This window comes from Melospiza georgiana, chromosome 13, assembly GCF_028018845.1.
Source record: "Melospiza georgiana isolate bMelGeo1 chromosome 13, bMelGeo1.pri, whole genome shotgun sequence".
Classification (NCBI taxonomy): Eukaryota; Metazoa; Chordata; class Aves; order Passeriformes; family Passerellidae; genus Melospiza; species Melospiza georgiana.
In genome coordinates this window covers 18,204,118-18,220,185 of record NC_080442.1, presented here as the reverse complement: position 1 = coordinate 18,220,185, position 16,068 = coordinate 18,204,118, and the positions used below count along the sequence as shown (strand labels likewise).

General features: G+C 50.1%; 1 protein-coding gene across 3 annotated transcripts; it reads right to left on the bottom strand.

Annotated features, from left to right (window-relative positions):
• Window positions 1-342: 342 nt before the first annotated feature.
• On the bottom strand, window positions 343-6,630 carry LOC131089141 (gonadotropin-releasing hormone II receptor-like). 3 transcript variants are annotated; one of them, XM_058033705.1, is made up of 4 exons: window positions 6,258-6,630; window positions 4,527-5,039; window positions 4,059-4,260; window positions 343-3,785 (listed from the first exon to the last, which is right to left on the bottom strand). In XM_058033705.1, the coding sequence occupies exons 2-4, from the start codon at window positions 5,031-5,033 to the stop codon at window positions 3,379-3,381; spliced, it is 1,116 nt and encodes a 371-aa protein (XP_057889688.1). In that variant the 5' UTR covers window positions 5,034-5,039; window positions 6,258-6,630; the 3' UTR covers window positions 343-3,378. The 3 variants fall into 3 exon arrangements, with proteins under 3 accessions (XP_057889688.1, XP_057889689.1, XP_057889690.1); XM_058033706.1 differs by having other exon boundaries at window positions 4,527-5,036; XM_058033707.1 differs by having other exon boundaries at window positions 6,186-6,271.
• Window positions 6,631-16,068: the final 9,438 nt, after the last annotated feature.

Below are 16,068 nucleotides of genomic sequence, written 5' to 3'. Positions count from 1 at the left end.
TTGCGTGGCTCTTTGAACATGCACAGTGCTATAAAAACACTAACAGGGAATGAATCAGAATTTCCTCCCAAACAAAGGGCCGCTGTGTTTGAAGCAGGCGGCCCAGGGTGAGGTCGAGGAGTTGTAAAATACAGAGCTACCTGCTCTTATTAATATGTTCATTACATTACTGTGGTGAATATTACGGAATTGTTACCAAATTAGACAAATCTGATCCTGCCTGGGACTGCAAGAAGTGTGGTAACGTGTTTCCTTGGTGGGAATGAGCAGGTCTTGAGGAAGCAGGAGAATTTTCCTCCAACAAGCATAAATAGATAATAAATATAAAAAGTATTTTCTCTCTCTCTGTCTCTCTATTTTATATATATTTATATACAGAGATCTCAGGAGCCAGCTGAGGAGAAGAGCAGGTGCTGTTGGAGACAAAGGGTTTGAGGCAGTGGGGGGAGAGAGAAGGAAGCACCACAGAAAGCAGAACCACCCCTGGGTTGGGGGGAAAGCCAGACTTGGGGATTCATGCTCCTAAGAAGCGATGCAAGAATCTTGTGCTTTCTAAAGTGTGAGCAAATACAAGAAAAGCAGAATCAGAAGTGCAGGAATATACAAACCAGGCCTGGGCTTTGGGCCACCTCTGGCAGGACCCAGACTGATCCCAGCTTCCCCAGGGAGGTGTTGCCCACCTGCTTGCTCCCCCTTCCTGCATGCAGTGGACACATGGCTCAGCAGCACACGTTTCCAGTGACATTTTCCTTCTCTCATAAAAGCTGTCACTTTGGGCACCTTGCCCACACTCCAGACTCCACAAGATGTCACTTTGAACATCAGCAACAGGAGGGAAGGTATGAAAGAGATGGGCAAAAGGAGCAGCACTATGGTGCCTGCAAGAATCCAAAAGAATGTGCCATGCTTCCCCTAAGGGCTAAGGTACATATGCTTGCCAAAATTCCCATTTTCCTACTCTTCATAGAGATGTTTTCCAATCTAAATTATTGCAAGATCAGAGTCCCCCTGAAGCCAAACCCACTTTTGCCTTTTCACTGTACCCATGGGGTGTAAAATCCTTCCCACAAGGAAAAAAAAATATTGCTTGCTCCTCAGAGAAGATCTCTGAGCTCTCCTGTTGCTGGGCAAGAGGAGACGTGTATGAGCAATGTTGTATCTGTTTGCTCCCACTCAGCAAAAAGTGGATGAAGACAATTTTCAGTAGATTAAAGACATTTTCCTACTTATTCAAGGCTTGCCAGAAAACTAACGCACCTTCAAGGTCTGCCTCCCATCAGCAGTACAAACAAAAGAGACCAAAGGAGTGTCTGATGAATAAATTAGCTTCCCCTACTGCAAGCCATTCCCATCACCTTACAAGAAGCCTTTTTTGCCAGTCTGGCATCAGGCACCCCCTGCTCTGTTAGCATTGGGTAATTAACTTTGAGCAGAACGAGCCCAGGAAAGCCAAACTGCGATTACGCATCTCATTGGAGTTTGGATGCTTCCTAAACGGCTCATGCTTGTCCCCTCCAGTTGGTCTAAGCTCCTGCAGTTCTAATTGATTTTTTTTTTCCTCCTTGGGCTACATGTTTAGCATAAATAATAATTAGTACCAGAAGGGCAAGGGCTGGATACCCAAGTGCAGTTCAGCATCACTGTGAGCACTGTGGCTTCCTGTGCCCTCATTGCCCAGCCTCAGCCAGCCTGCAAGGACTGCTTGCCACCCCTCTAATTTCAATGATTTGTTAGCTGGTGAACTGGGAGACCAATGCAGATCCTTTCTGGCTGATGGGGAGCCAACACCTCTTAGAAACAGGGTTGAGAAAAAGCCCCCTCAGTGCCCAAAGGAGATTTGTTTTCTAGAGGGGAAGACATCTCCCAGCTCCCTACACACGCAACCACAGCAAGACAGGGGTTGTTTTTAAAACAAAGCTCTTTCATCCTGATAAAGTCCAGATGCTCATTCAAAGCTGCAGTGGCCACAAAAATAGCCAAGAAACTGCCTCCTGCCAAGTCCAGAGCTCCTGAGCTATCCAAAGCTTTAACTAAACTAAGAAAACAACAACCCACCTGGCTTAAAACTGAATTTCTCTTCAAAAGCAAACCCCACATTTAATAACAACCATCAGAGAATGAAAAAAAAGAAATAATCCACTATTTCTAATTACCTGGAAAGGACAACACAGTTGAAAAAAACCTCATCTCTTCAACCCACACCCAGAGAAGAGACTTCTGCCTTCACAAGCAATTTTTGGCACTATGATAGAAAGCAAACAACCCATGTTACTCACCACAGCTCAGCTGATCCCTCCAGAAGTCCTCCTTGCCCTCATTTACCTCCATCTGGCACTAAAGGTGCTGGTGGAGCCCTACCAGCTGCATCCCATCCCTTCCATCATTGGGACACCTCGAACACACCTGTGGGGTGGCTGCACCTGCTCTGCCCCAGCAGAGCTGAGGGGCTGGTGTTGCTTGGGGCAAAGCAAATGTGGCCTGCATGTGGCCTGCAACCTGCCAGCCTGTGCTCTGGACATGGGGACAGAAAGGGGCAGTGTCAGGTCTGGTTCTCATTACCCCAAATACTCTCTCTCCTGGTTTGCCCACAGAGCTGCTGTGTAATGATGTGTCTGTCTGTCTGTACCATCCCCTTCACACCAGAAAACAGTAGCAGGGCCTGTTTTCCCTTCTGGCTCTCTTCAAAAGAGAGAAGAAACTTCACCCCACCCTGCTGTGGTTCTTTGTACCACTCTTGCCTGAGTCCCTCCATCCCCACAGCACTCCCTCCCTGCCCACCATGCCTGGGGTATGAATGCCCCTGCATTAGTCAACCTTCAGATATTTAGATCTTTCCCAGGGCTTGTCACACAGCCATGGGAGAACCAGGCAGGTTCTGAGTCAGGAGATCTGAAATTTCCAGAGAGCTTTTCCTACAATGGGTGAAGAAAACAGAGTAAAAGCCTGTGATCACACCTTTGCAGGCTCAGGGTGGCACCATCCATGCAGCTCTACAGCTGGGTGTAGGTGCAAAGGGCACTTGAAGATCAGCCACTCCAGAGACATGACCTGGGCCACAGAGGAGATGGTAAATTTCCTCCCAGAGGTTGATGCTGGAAGTGTGGAGAAGCTTGATCCCAGAATCAGGGCTGGAGCATGTGTCAGGTACATGTTTTTCTAGTTGTCACACCACTGCCAGAATACAGCAGAACGACCAGAAATACCCCCAAATTTTTCACCCTGAGTACAGGAAGAAGACACATTCTCATTTTCTGGCCAGAAATCCTCACCCACTAAAGGTGAGTAGGGAACCTTGTCATGACAGTCTCCAAAATGGTCTTACAGGACAAAATAGTCCCAAAGCTGTGCTTGCCATCCCCTTGTGGGTATATCTCTTCATCAGACCGTGCTGACAGTTGTCCCGTTGGAGCCCCCTGATGCCACCCCACCATTTGCAGCACCATCCTTGGTGTTCTTCTCTGAGGCTGAGATGGGTTTGTGTCTCTTTTGCCTGGTGATGGCTGTTTCAATGCCCCTGAGACACAGCTGCACGTCCTCCCGAAAGGAAGGGGTGTACAGTCCATAAATGATAGGGTCAGTGCAGGTGTGCAGCAGGCCAAAGAGGAAGAAGCTGTGGTTGACATACTCCGGCATCTTCTGGATCATGGCTGGCTGGAACCAGTACCACAAGCCCAGGAGATAGTAAGGGGTCCAGCAGATGATGAAGGTGGCAACAATCACTATGGTCATCTTGAGAGTCTTCATGCGTGCCTTGGAGATGTGTTCGTTTTGATTTCTTGTCAAACCTGCCAAGGAGAGTCAAAAAGATAATTGAAGATAGGGGAAAACCAAAACAACATAACCATCCATGACTCTGCTTCTGCCAGAGAGGGAAGACCATCTCATAATCTGGTCCGTGTCCCACAGGAAGCAGAAGACAGCAAGGGCTGGGGTCAATAAGTGTGCAAAACCTCTTAGTTGGTTTGTGCAAAACTTCTTAGCTTTCAAAGGATGTTGTGACACACCCAACAATTCCAGGATAGAGAAGTTCAGTCATTTAAGGGCTAGGATCTACTTACCTTTATTGACCTTTAGCTGCTTACTGATCTCCCAAAGGATGCGGATGTAGCAGACGATCATGACGCTCAGGGGGGTGATGTAGAGGGTGGTGAAGGTGAACATGTTGTAGACAGTTTCCTCCCAGTGTGCTCGGAAGCTCCCATGAGTAACACACTGGGTGAAATTCCTTCCTGGGATTGTGTTCAGGTGGAAGAGGAAAAGCTGAAATGGAGAACCAAATAAAAGCTCAGAAAGAATTTGGAATAGAGCACCACATCCTAGAGATGCTGCTGGCTGTGCATGGAGAGCACCTTCCTGCTGGTGTCAGACTGGGAGACAGGCTCTGGGCACCAAACTCATGCCTTATTCTGGCGCCTGTGGAGTCCATGGATTGGGATGGACTGGGTTGGGGATGTTGGGACGGAGAAGCCTTTTTCCAAAACCACCCCAGCCTAGGCAAACTCCATGGGGAGCACACTGAACTTTACCTGGGGCAAAGCCAGGAGCACGCTGCCAGCCCAGGCAGCACGGAGCAGCATCCCGTTGCGGCGGTGAGCACGGGAGAAGGGATGGAGGATGGCTGCGTGCCGGTCCAGGCTGATGACCACCAGTACCAGGGCAGCAGCATACATAGCAAAGAGCTTGAGGAAGTTGAGGATCTTGCAGGAGATGTCCCCTCCATACCACTGCACTGTCACGTTCCATGCTGCATCCAGAGGCATCACCATCACTGTCACCAGCAAGTCGGCCAGCGCCAGGCTGAGGATCAGTGGCTGCACGTGGGATTTCCTCCTCTTCCTCAGCAGGCTGCCCAGCACGGCTGCATTGCTGCCTGCTGCCAGCAGGAAGAAGATGGCTGTGATGATCACACGGACCTTGGCTGCTTGGGTGAAGCGGGGCTCCACCCAGTACTGGGGGAACGCAGAGGCCGAGACATTGGTGTCCTCCTGCGTGGTGGGGCAGTGGGGAGATGCAGGGAGCTGCTCCTCGCTCATCCCCTGCTGAAACACAAGCAGCAAAGTGAACCCCATCTTAGGGGCTGTGTAGTGCTGCAGCTTCAACAAAAGTGGGGAGATGGTGGGATCTGCACTGGAGGTACCAGTAGCAGTCTGTCCCATTCCATCTTGTCCCATCCTGTCCCTGCCTGTCCCCTCTGTGTTGCCCATTTTGCAAAGTCACTGAGTTCCCCCACCACAGTGACCTAGCCTGGCCACCCTCTCTGGCTGTAGCTACAGTGACTGCTCACACAGACATATATTTTTAGCTCTTTGCAAGGTGGCTGAGCAGCTGGGAAAGCAGGAGTGGTGGCCAGGACCATGGAACCAGTCACTGTCTGCCAGCATCCTGCTGGGAATAGGTCATACCAGAGCTGGCTGAGCCTGTGCTGGGGCAGCTGTGCTCAGTTCAAGGACTCGTCCTTCCAAAGGGAGTTTGTAAGCAGGGCTCAGTTTTTTAGAAACCCCAGAGCCCTTCCCATTAGTGTGTTAAACCTTAATTATCTACCTCCATTTCAAGTGCCAGATCTGGGGTCATGGGCAGGAGCAGCTGGGGGTGACCAGGCAGGAGAAGGGGCATCCCACACTGTCCAGAGTCTTACAGTGGCTCCTGGGAGAGGATCACAGTGGCATTTAGCAGGCTGGACCTTCCCAGGACCCAAGCAGCACCAGCACAACACCTCTGTCCCTTTCCCTTCTGGAGGCAAAGTAGGAGGAGGAGGGAAAGGTAGAACCCTCCCTAAAACAGGGGTGGCTGGGGAGTGATGAGCAGTGTGGTTGTCCCCCACGCTTGATTTCATTGCCCTTTTTACCCGAGTAGAACTCACGTTTTAAGGACACAGACACTTTCAGTTCCTGTGGTCACAAGCTGTTTACAGTCCCAGCTGCAGGTACAGCACATCTCCTACTGTTTCAAGCACCTTCCTGTTTGCTGATTCCAAAATAAAGTATTCCTTACCTTTGTACAAATAACAGGAACAGCAGAGATCAAATCTGTCTCCCCAGTTCTGCAACAACACCTTGCTGCAATGAGCCCTCCTCCAGCCCCACCACACCCCCCTGAGCCCCCTTCCCCTTGCTTCCTTCACCCCTCCCTCCCCAAAGACCAAGTGAACAAACAAGCAGCAAAAAGAAAGAACAGCTAAAAAGTACCAAGTTGCTTCTCTGGAAGAAACGAGAAATCCGAGAGCAGGTCAGGATTTATCCCAGCTGATGGGAACATACCTGGCATACGCATGCCCTGATGCTGAGAGAAGATGCTCCGTGTCTTTCCCACGGGTCCCCCTCCGCTGCGGTGCTGAGTCAGGATGCTCCAACGTTTCCTTGCATCAGATCCCTGCAACAAACCTTGAAGCAGTAAAATCTCCCCTTGCCAGCAGGCAAGCCAGGAGCGACGCTGCTGTTAGCACAGGCATATGCAGGCATCTGGAGATGGGAATGCTGCTGCAAACACTCCCTGCACCTGCAAACCAGGAGTGGGGCACACCGAGGCAGGCACCCATGGGCAGCCTGGCTCAGGCAGCCACCATCAGCCCTGCCCTTGTTAGCTTAATGAGCTGCCCACTTAATGAGCAGGCAGTGGGGATGATGACAAAGCTGCTGTAATGCAAGAATCAGCCAAAATTCAAAACGTTGTGGCCAAACGTGGCTCTATCAGGGATAAGTGCCAACACTCCCTGTACTGGTTTGCTATAAATACAGGAGAATGAGTTAATTATCCTGGGAGTTAGTGATGAACGTCCCGTTGCTCAGACAACCAAGAAACTCGCAGACATGCACACATGCACCTCAGAGATGCTCCTGGACCACACGGGTCCAGGGAAGCATCACAGGTACATGCTTGGACTGGAAATGCTGCAAGGAGGGAATTAATAAGGGGAAATGTGGTTCATTTTGCCATTTTAATGAATACGCTTTTTTTCCTGCAGTCTATCAGTTTCCATCTGGTTCTTTCTGTATTTCTTGCATCATAACACAGTGAGAGGGGAAGGACCTTGGGAGGGACAAAGAGCTCAAAAGAGCTTAAAAAATATGAAGTGCAATGTGAGGACAGGGAGGGAAACTGAGGACATCCTGCTCTTCTGGAGCTGTGGGGGTGAAAGAGGGACAGCCCCAAGCCCTGCTGGGGCCAGCACTGGCAAACACACTCCCAGGGGTTTCACTGGGACTTTATTGACATGCAGACAGACCTTCACATTTTCCAGGCTATTAAATTAAAGAGTCCGTGATATACAGGTCCCTGCAGATCCCGGGCTGGCAGTGGTGGCTCTGCATTGTTCCCCAAGAAGAGGAGATTCCCTTTCTGGAATAGGTTTTCCATTATTAAAACTACTCCCACTTATTTCAGGAGGAAACGCCTGAGCTCTGAGGGTGGTTGCACCATCTCTGAGGCTGCTGTGCTAGCAGGAGTGTTCCTGGGCACAAGCAGAAAAGATATTTTCCCCTTTTCCAATTTGACTCTTAAACCTTTGTGGGTTTAAGAGTCAACTTGTGTGGCAGAGGAACCAGCTCCTGAGACCAGTGCTGCAGGCACTGGACCATGTTTGCCCTGGAATCCCCTAAACTCTCCATCACTTCTGCATGGAGCTGTCAAAAGGGATCAGGAATGAAACTCTGCTCAGAGTCACAGAGAGCAACTCCTACATATGTAGTGCTTTCCATACAGGGGGAAAGAGGAAAGCAGACCCTGCTGGCACTGCCAGCGAGCACCAGCCAGCCCTGCCACATAGGATGGGACTGTCCCCATCACCTCCTTACCTGACAGGGGCACCACCCACCAGTGCCTTGGAAACAAGCCTGGCCCTTGGAGGACAAATACCACAAAATCTGCACAGAAGTTGGGTGGAAGCCTGTTTGTTCCAGCAGCCACCTCCTCCTTACATTAGGCTCCTGCTTAAAGCTGAGATTAATTAGGCCCCACACACTCATCCTTATTTTCTGTTCATTTAGCCCTTTGCACCTGCATGAAAGCAATTAAGTAGCAAGTCAGGAATGTATTCCCTGTTTGTCCTTCATCCTGGCCGATGGCCTTCTTGTCTAGAAATGTCCTCTCCATCCCTGGATGTATGATGCAAGAGAGGGACAGGATTTTTCTTGGGAATTGTAAGCCTTGTTCATGACACAACAAAGCCTTTAGTCCTGTTTGGAGAGGATTTTTTTAGCATACCATCACACAGAAATGTCCTGGGCATGCATTAGCAATAAGTCTTATTTTAAGGGTGGGGTCCCTTATTGAAATGACTGCTTTTCTCCAGCATTTGCACAGTAACCCCCTTGTGTTTTCTCTCTCTTTTTCTTTTGCTCATCTCCTCAAAGGTCAGTTTGGATGTTGTCTGCATGGCAGCCTTCAGCCGAATCTCTGAACACTGGTTTAACGATCAGAGAGTTTTGGTGTCCAGGATTAGGAAACAGTGCTGGCAGGCAGGGCTTGTTTCCATACATCCCAGCTTGGCTCTTCCCGAAATCTCCTCCTCTTGGGATGCTGCCCCAGTACATCCCCAGAGCTGCAGTCCAGTGCTGGGTCATGGGGGGACAGAGCTTCCCCCAGCGTCTCCAAATAGGACTGATCCCCCCAAATCCACATGGATCATCCCAGGATGCTGGAAAAAACAGAAATCAGGAACCACACTGGGTGATACAGTTCCAGTGACAATTTCTGCATGAGCAAACCTTGAATAAAAATGCAAGTGCTGTGTTTTTCCATCAGACACCCTGTATATACTGGGATCTATCTCATCAAGAGAGAACAGTATGGGATATAATTTCCATTAACCTATAGCAAACACAGGGCAGGGAACCTGCTTCTGTTTATTCTGATAAATCACTGCTGGGGGCTTGGCTTCCCAAAGAGAAAAACTTGTATTTTCCTCTCTGAGAGAAACTCCAGCTGCTGGTTGTTGTGGGGGGTGAGGATGGGAGATTCTTTTGCTGGACTCATCACCCACACCCTCTATCCAGGCAGGTGCTTCTGCCAGGCGGGGTGCCCAAAACCTTCCCTTTATTCAGAAAAACCTCATGATTTCAGAGTGTTTTTAATGTTGGGGATTCTTTTTCCCCCCCTGCAATTCTTCTCCTCCTCCTCCAAACCTTGAATTGTCTTAGGAGCAGCTCATCCAAGGAAATTTTTGTCTCATACTGGACTCGAAACAGAAAGTCTAGTCAGGGACATCTGACATGCAATGTTTTTGTGAGTAAATACCAGCGTCCATGAAGTCATTTCCCGGGGTTAGAAATGAGCTCACCTCTGGAACAGCTTCTCTTCTTACCCAAAGTTCACAAGTCAAGCGATTGGGAAGCTCCCAGTTTTCAGCCTTTTCATTAAATAACAGCATGATAAAAATTAGCACGGTGCCACTGTGCTGTAAGTTACAAACAGGTCTGAAACAGGGCATCACCCAAAATTCCCCAAAATCTCTGCAGCAAAAGACAGAGACACAAAGCCCAGTGATCACCAGGGATAAACCAGCACCTCATTCTGCCTGCTCAGCCAGCCCTGGCTGTTCTGTTGAACCTGCCAAGGAGGGATGGTAATTGCTGCCCCTCCTGGGGATAATCTGGATCACTCCATCCCCCTCCTAAAAACCTGAGTTTAAAGCAGAGGGAGAGATCTGTCCTGCCTTCCTGGCTCAATTACTTGGTAAACTGTGCCTTTAGACCATTTCTTGGTGAGACAATGCTCTGTTTCTGATTCAGCTTTGTATATCAAAACCTCACTGATAAAAACCCTTCTTGGGGGTTTCACACCATGGGACAGGGGTACCAGGAAAAACATGCTCAAACCTGCTGCAATTCCCACCTTTCGATAGCCCAGGCTGGTGCTCCTGATGCTGCTGAGCTCAGATGCCCAGAGCATCATTCCCAGTGATTCCTCAAATTTACATCTTTCCACTCAGAGCTGCTCTCAGGGTCTTTCCTGCATCTTTCACCAGGACATGTCAACCTAAGTAACATCCCTTTCCTCATCTCTAAACTGGAAAAGAAAGAGGATGGAATTTATCATCTCAGACCAGATCCTGAGGTCAAGCCTGAAGAAACATGGTGGGATCTGGTGCCGAGCCCTTTCTGCTCAACACCAAGGGATAAAATCTGGTGTTTTGTGTGCATCACTCTCCCACTCAGCTGAGCTTCCCTACAGCAGCTTTGCTTTCCTGTCCAGGCTGGAATTTATCTGGGGATGAAATTATTTGGGAACTTTCACCTGGTACCCCAGTCCCCAGTAAAGCAAGAAAATCACCCACAGGGTCAGCGGAGGGGCCATGGGTCCCCTTCAGCTTCAGCATGCACTGACCCAGTCAGGGCTCTCACTGCCCTAGCGGGATTTTTTTTTTGAGCTGGAAGAAATTATGAAATGCCAATGTTTTCGTTGTGACTAACCATGGAAGTGAACAATTTTGCCCTTGTTTTTGGACAGGGTTTAGTGGCTCTCCTTGCCTTTGCCTTCTGTGCCCTCTTTTATCCTCTGCTTTTTTATTCCTTGTGGGACCTGTCCATAGTGTTGCTCCAAATATCCTCCTCCCTCCAAACTCTCAAATAGGATTGTATGTCCCCAGGCCATATTTTGGTGCTCCCTTTGGATGCTCCTTCCCAAACATTGGCCAAATTCAAGAGCTGCTCTCCTTTGTTGCACTAGGGGAGAGGTGAGATGTGGGGAAAGCTGACATCCCTGTGGGACCCTTGGCAGTTACACAGGGCATGAAGGAGCAAAAAGCAGGGAACACCTCCCCTGACTCCTCTTTCTCATGAGCTTCATATCTCCAAGCAGTTTTCAAAGCTTAAAGATACTCCTGGGTGAACTTTATGCAGGCACATGATCCTTCTCTATGCTTTTAGGAAAGGATCAGTTTCTGGGTGGGGAGAGATACCATCAATGCTAAATTTGATGAGCCAGAGGGATATAATTTCTGCTCCCCAAATCTGCTTTTACCCTCCCTCAAGCAATCTGCTCTGAGCCAAGCTATGGGGCTGCAGGAAGCCAGTGATTGTCCCTTAGGATGAGCATCAGTGCTGACATCTCCCCCCATGCAGATTTGGCTTCCCAGGGAGGTGTTTCTGGGAGCCAGCATTCAAGTTGCTCCTGTCGTTTCTCTGCAGAAGTGCTCATCTCCCACGCTGCCTTCGCAATCTGCTCCCTGCAATTTTTGTCTCAGATGGGACAAGGTGTTCACAGCAGGAGCTGCCAGGCCTTCCTCCAGCAGCTCTTGGCCCCACCAAAGCCTCTGGTGTGCTCCCGGCAAACACACATTTACCCTGCAGCGAAAGCTGATCTGGCCACGTATTCCAGGGGGAATCCCAGCAGCGCTGCAATTAGCTCGGCAGAGAGCGGCTCTTCCAAGCATGTCCTTGGCATAGTGCATGAGGTCATGAGATACTTTACATCTCCGGTCGCCCCCATGACCACAGGCACTCCAGGAAGGGGAGGCATTTCCATGCTCTCTTTTGCCAGTGGGGATGCTGGCAAACCCTTTTGGAGCTGAAAGCTGGGGCTGGATCAACCCCGATTAGCCCAGCCCAGCACGGCCCCATTGCAGAAATTAACCTGACAGAAATTCCCACATGGTTCAACAAGGAGTGCCCACTGCCCTCACGGCTCCATCTCTCTCTGTCCATCCCGTGTAGAGGCTCGTCCAAACACTAAAAAACACTTCTTAACTCAAAGCTTCACTTTCACTGCCATCACTGTTGCCTCTGGTCTGACTTACACAGCCTACACCTCTCCAATGTGCTGCCAGTGCAACCCCTGCAAAATAGGATAAAGGCAAACTGGAAGAACCAAGCCACAAGTGTGTGATCTGCACACTCATGGATCAGGCAGGATTTTGCTGGGTTTTAGGAAAAACTGGCTGATGTTTTGCTGGTGTAAATCACTGCAAACCTGCCCACTTCAACTTGGTTTATAGCAAGAATATGGAAGAAAAGGCACAAATGAGACCACGATCGCCATCCCATGTGTGGGAGGCTGCTCCCTATGCCAGCATGGGTGCACAGCCTGGAGTGCATCCCAGCCCAAAGCCAATACCCATAAACAGGAGCAATAAATCAAGGATTTCTTCAGGAGAAATGAATTACCCAAATCAACATGGACTTTGACACAGGATGGTCTTTGTCCACCCAACCCTGTCCAGAGTTAAAGCAAACAGCTGGTGGACTGTGGGTTGGAGCTCTGCTCCTGTCCTTCCTTTGCAGTGTAAATGTCCCCATTGAGGTGCTGTCCTGGCTTGGACCTGGCCACATTCCCATTCACGCCTGTTCCCATCCTGCAACCACTTTTACATCATTGATCAGAGGTTGTGCAATAGCTCAGGCCCTGCCACATCTGTGGGCAGGATGTTCCCCACGCCATGGTTCTGCCCTGCAAGTGTCCCTGAGCAGTTAAAGCTCCAGGGAGAGACTGGGATATCCATTATTCATGGAGGGCTTGAAAATAATGGCCTTCTTCATCTCAAAGAGAGTTTCTAAATGAGTCAGTATTCTTATCTTAATTTCCCCAGCTCAGACACTTAATTAAAAAGGGATTCACTATTGAGGCACTTCTGGCGCTCTCACAGCATCATGGTTTCTGCCTCTCCAGGCTCTGATGGGAAGGAGAGACAGCAGATATGGCCATGGCCATAGGAGGGAAATACCAGTGAGACCCTTCTGCAGTCCAGGACATCCCAGTGAGCAGAGAATCCCTCCCCAGGGTACGTGGGTCTATTTGTGCGCAGCAGGGTGGAAGGTGACAGTCCCTGGGCACTCCAACAGCAAATATGCCCTGCAAAAGCACTAGCAAAAGCCCTTTTCCTTTACAGATGGAATCATGGAACAGAGGGCACTCTTTTACATGTCAGAAGTCAGTTGTGTTGTGCTGGTGCCAGCGCATATGTGGGGGCTTATCCCGTGGAACAGACCCCACAACCAGCACAGGCACTTACTGTCTCCTCAGTCCTGGCTCTTTCACCACTGCAGAAAAAACCTTCCTGAGCTCCAGAGCTAAAATCAGCCCTTCCCTGGATCCTGGCTCCCCTGATGTCCCCACTGTGTGCTGCCTTTTGTATCTGTTCCATAAATGATGTTTATGGAGCTGAGCACTACTGAGCCCCAGTAGAAGCTTTAGCTCCCAAGCAAATCCTTTCAGAGGGGAAAAAGGTCCACTCACTCCTTCTCTCCCAGTCATAGCCTGTAAATCCTCATCCGCACAATGAAAACAAATTCCAGTAATTCATTTTTTTGGCTCTTTTCCAAAGATTTTAGGCAGCTGGAGTGCAATTTTGTGCTGATGAAGCGGTGGAGGAGGGCTTAAGTGAAACAATATTGTGGTGGCTGCGAGGTTTGCTGGTGTTTCAGAGCTCAGAGGGAACCTCAGGGACCTGCCACATCTCCAAGTTCTCCTACAAACCATGGAAATCGCCACTCCGGCTCCTGGGATAGCAAAACAGGATTTAAAAAACAACATTAGCCACCCCTGGAGCATGGCTGGAGAAGTGCCGGGAGCCAAGTGCTTAATGAAATCCCAGCTCCCAACTCTCCCTTCTAAACCACGCAAACTTCCCCAAAGTGTTTGGGATGGAACAAAGTCATCAATCAGTTATTTTAACTCCCATCTCCGTAAACAGAAGCAAGCCCAGAAACATGCAGCAGGGGAAAATAACCGTCAGCTCCCTTTGGCGGAGCGGGGAGGGCGCAGGGAGGGAGGACGAGGGCAGCCGGCAGGGAATTAGGCATGGCCTTGGCCCAAAAGTGGATTTATGGGCCCCACAGAGCATTTTGCAGACCCCACAGACTGCAAATTCCACATGCAGCCCTGAGAGCAGCCCCTGCAGCCCTGCTATCTCCCTGGCATGGTACAGTTGGCTTTTGGAGATGGCCACTCTGCCCATGCTGTACTAGAAATGGTGGGAGGCATGAAGAGCCAGGATGAGCATTACTAGCCAGCTTTCCCCTGGATTTACAGATGACCATAAGAAAAGTTATGGATACAATCACAAAGGAGTGTGGGAGGGAGATGCTGCTGGCACCATCTGCTGTCACAGTCCTCTGACACTGCCCCAGCCTCAGCACTGGTCAGAGGCAGCATTAAGCGTGGCAGCATTCACATAAAGACCTTATGGCTTTGACATTACACATCAGTGATGAAACCATGGAAAAAAACTATGAGATTTGGGTAGGCTCCCCAGCATTAATCCAGAAGGGGAATGAGTCCAAGAGGCTGTGGATCTGTTATCTGATGGGAAGGAGCAGCCTTAGGCAGCTGAAGCCACTGGTGATGGGCAGAAAGACAGGAGCAGTTTGGTCAGGGATGCATCCCTGTCACTGGCCACAGGTACTACAGCCCTGCAGACCACCCCAGGCATGGGGCAGACTCTCTCCACCCCATGCCTTGGGCCATTGTTCACCTCCAGGCAGATGGAAAGCCTCTCCCAGAGCCAGTGGTGCTCAGCACTGGGAACATCTGGGGCTCTTCTCATGCTGTCCCCTCCAAAGTCAGCCACGTGTCAGAGCTGCAGCAAGGGATGGTCAAGCCAAGAGAGACTGTACAAATGAACTGTTCAAGAGACTTGGGGTTTGCATGGACTCACAGGTCCCAGACCTGCTCCTAAATCCACACACATGTCTCCAGAGCTTGTCTTGAAAGAGACATGCTAGAGAGAAAACAGCCACGCTGAGGAGGCTGCAAAATCCCCTGCAGAAATGCCTGCACCAGGACTGGGTTAGAGCTATCATCCCATTTCCCTAATGTAAGGAATAACAGTTTATTCCTTTTGCAGAACAGCACATTTCCTTACTCAGCAGTGCGACCCATAAAAATCGATGCCAGGATATAGGCAAGCAGCTGGTGGGACTGGAGATGTCTTGCCAAGGCATTGGTGCTGGGCTTAGTGTGGGTCAGCCATGGTGGGAGGTGGGTTCCATCTGGGGAAGATGAATTCCTTGCTCTCTGCCTCTGCACCTTTCCCACATCTTGTCCTCATCACAGAGGAGAAACACAGATGATCTTCATGTTTATGTCAGAGGTCTGGAGCTTCCAGCTCACTGGGCACTCTCTGTCCACCATATAAACATTCTGCCATTTTTGGCACACCTCAGGTGTTTTTTCCTTTTCCCTTGTAAACATAAACAGGAGCTGGTGTAGGTCACCGCTGATTATTTTTTATGTGACATCTTGATCTGTGTTCCTCCTGCACCACTCCCTCTGGCAGCAGGGCTCACAAGGATTACTAGGAGGCAGCTTGGGACACCACTGACCCCCACTGGCTGCCCCAACATCCATGCCCATCTTTTGGGGGTTGCTCCTGACACATACAGCCCATGCTTTCACACCACATTCCTGCAGCAACCATCTGCAGTCCAGTGGCTCCAGGGCTGCATGCATGGGTGGCAGTCACTTGCACAAGGCCACGTGCTTTGTCAACACCCAGGAGCCCTGTGTCCACAGACACTTGCTACAAGTTACATGAGAAAAATGCAGCTGCAGAGGGAGGAAAAGCCTGGAAGGCTGAAGCCAGACTGGGGCAAGCAGGAAACTCTGGTTAGGGGTCATTGCTAGATCTCCCCATGGCTTGAGATGCAGTCACATTTATTTACAAGGATGGTCCTGCCTCTGCAGCTCTGTGCTACCCTGGGTGTTCAAACCAATCCCACTGGCTTTGTCCCACATCCTCACATCCCCACAGCATCCTCATCTGATCCCTGCCAGAGCCAGCACAGGGGCAGAGGTGGGCAGGCAGTGCAGGGAATGGTGCCCAGCTGAGTCCACACCTGCAAAATGGGGCAAATCCATGTGCCCACTGCTGGGTGGGCACGCCGTTTGTCCCAGACCAGGTAAAGCCAAAAAGCATCCCCAAAACTCATTGTCTGTTCACTGTATCTCCCCTTTCAACACTCAGCAGCATCTATTTCAGATCCAGCCCCCGGGTGAACCCCTAACAGTGACGGTGCTGTGCTGGGATGCGGTGCCCACACCAGGACGTGGTACCCACACGGTGCCCTGTGCCACCACCAGCAGCAGCCGCCACGCCGTGGCACCGCCACAGGTTTGTGTTTACCATCACCTTATTAA

Excerpts from the sequence above, each read along its gene's own strand:
- LOC131089141 (XM_058033705.1), bottom strand. The coding sequence starts at position 5,033 with ATGAGCGAGGAGCAGCTCCCTGCATCTCCCCACTGCCCCACCACGCAG. Across the intron at positions 4,261-4,526 it reads TGCTCCTGGCTTTGCCCCAG|CTTTTCCTCTTCCACCTGAA; the intron begins GTAAAGTTCAGT and ends TCTCCATTTCAG. Across the intron at positions 3,786-4,058 it reads GCAGCTAAAGGTCAATAAAG|GTTTGACAAGAAATCAAAAC; the intron begins GTAAGTAGATCC and ends TCTCCTTGGCAG.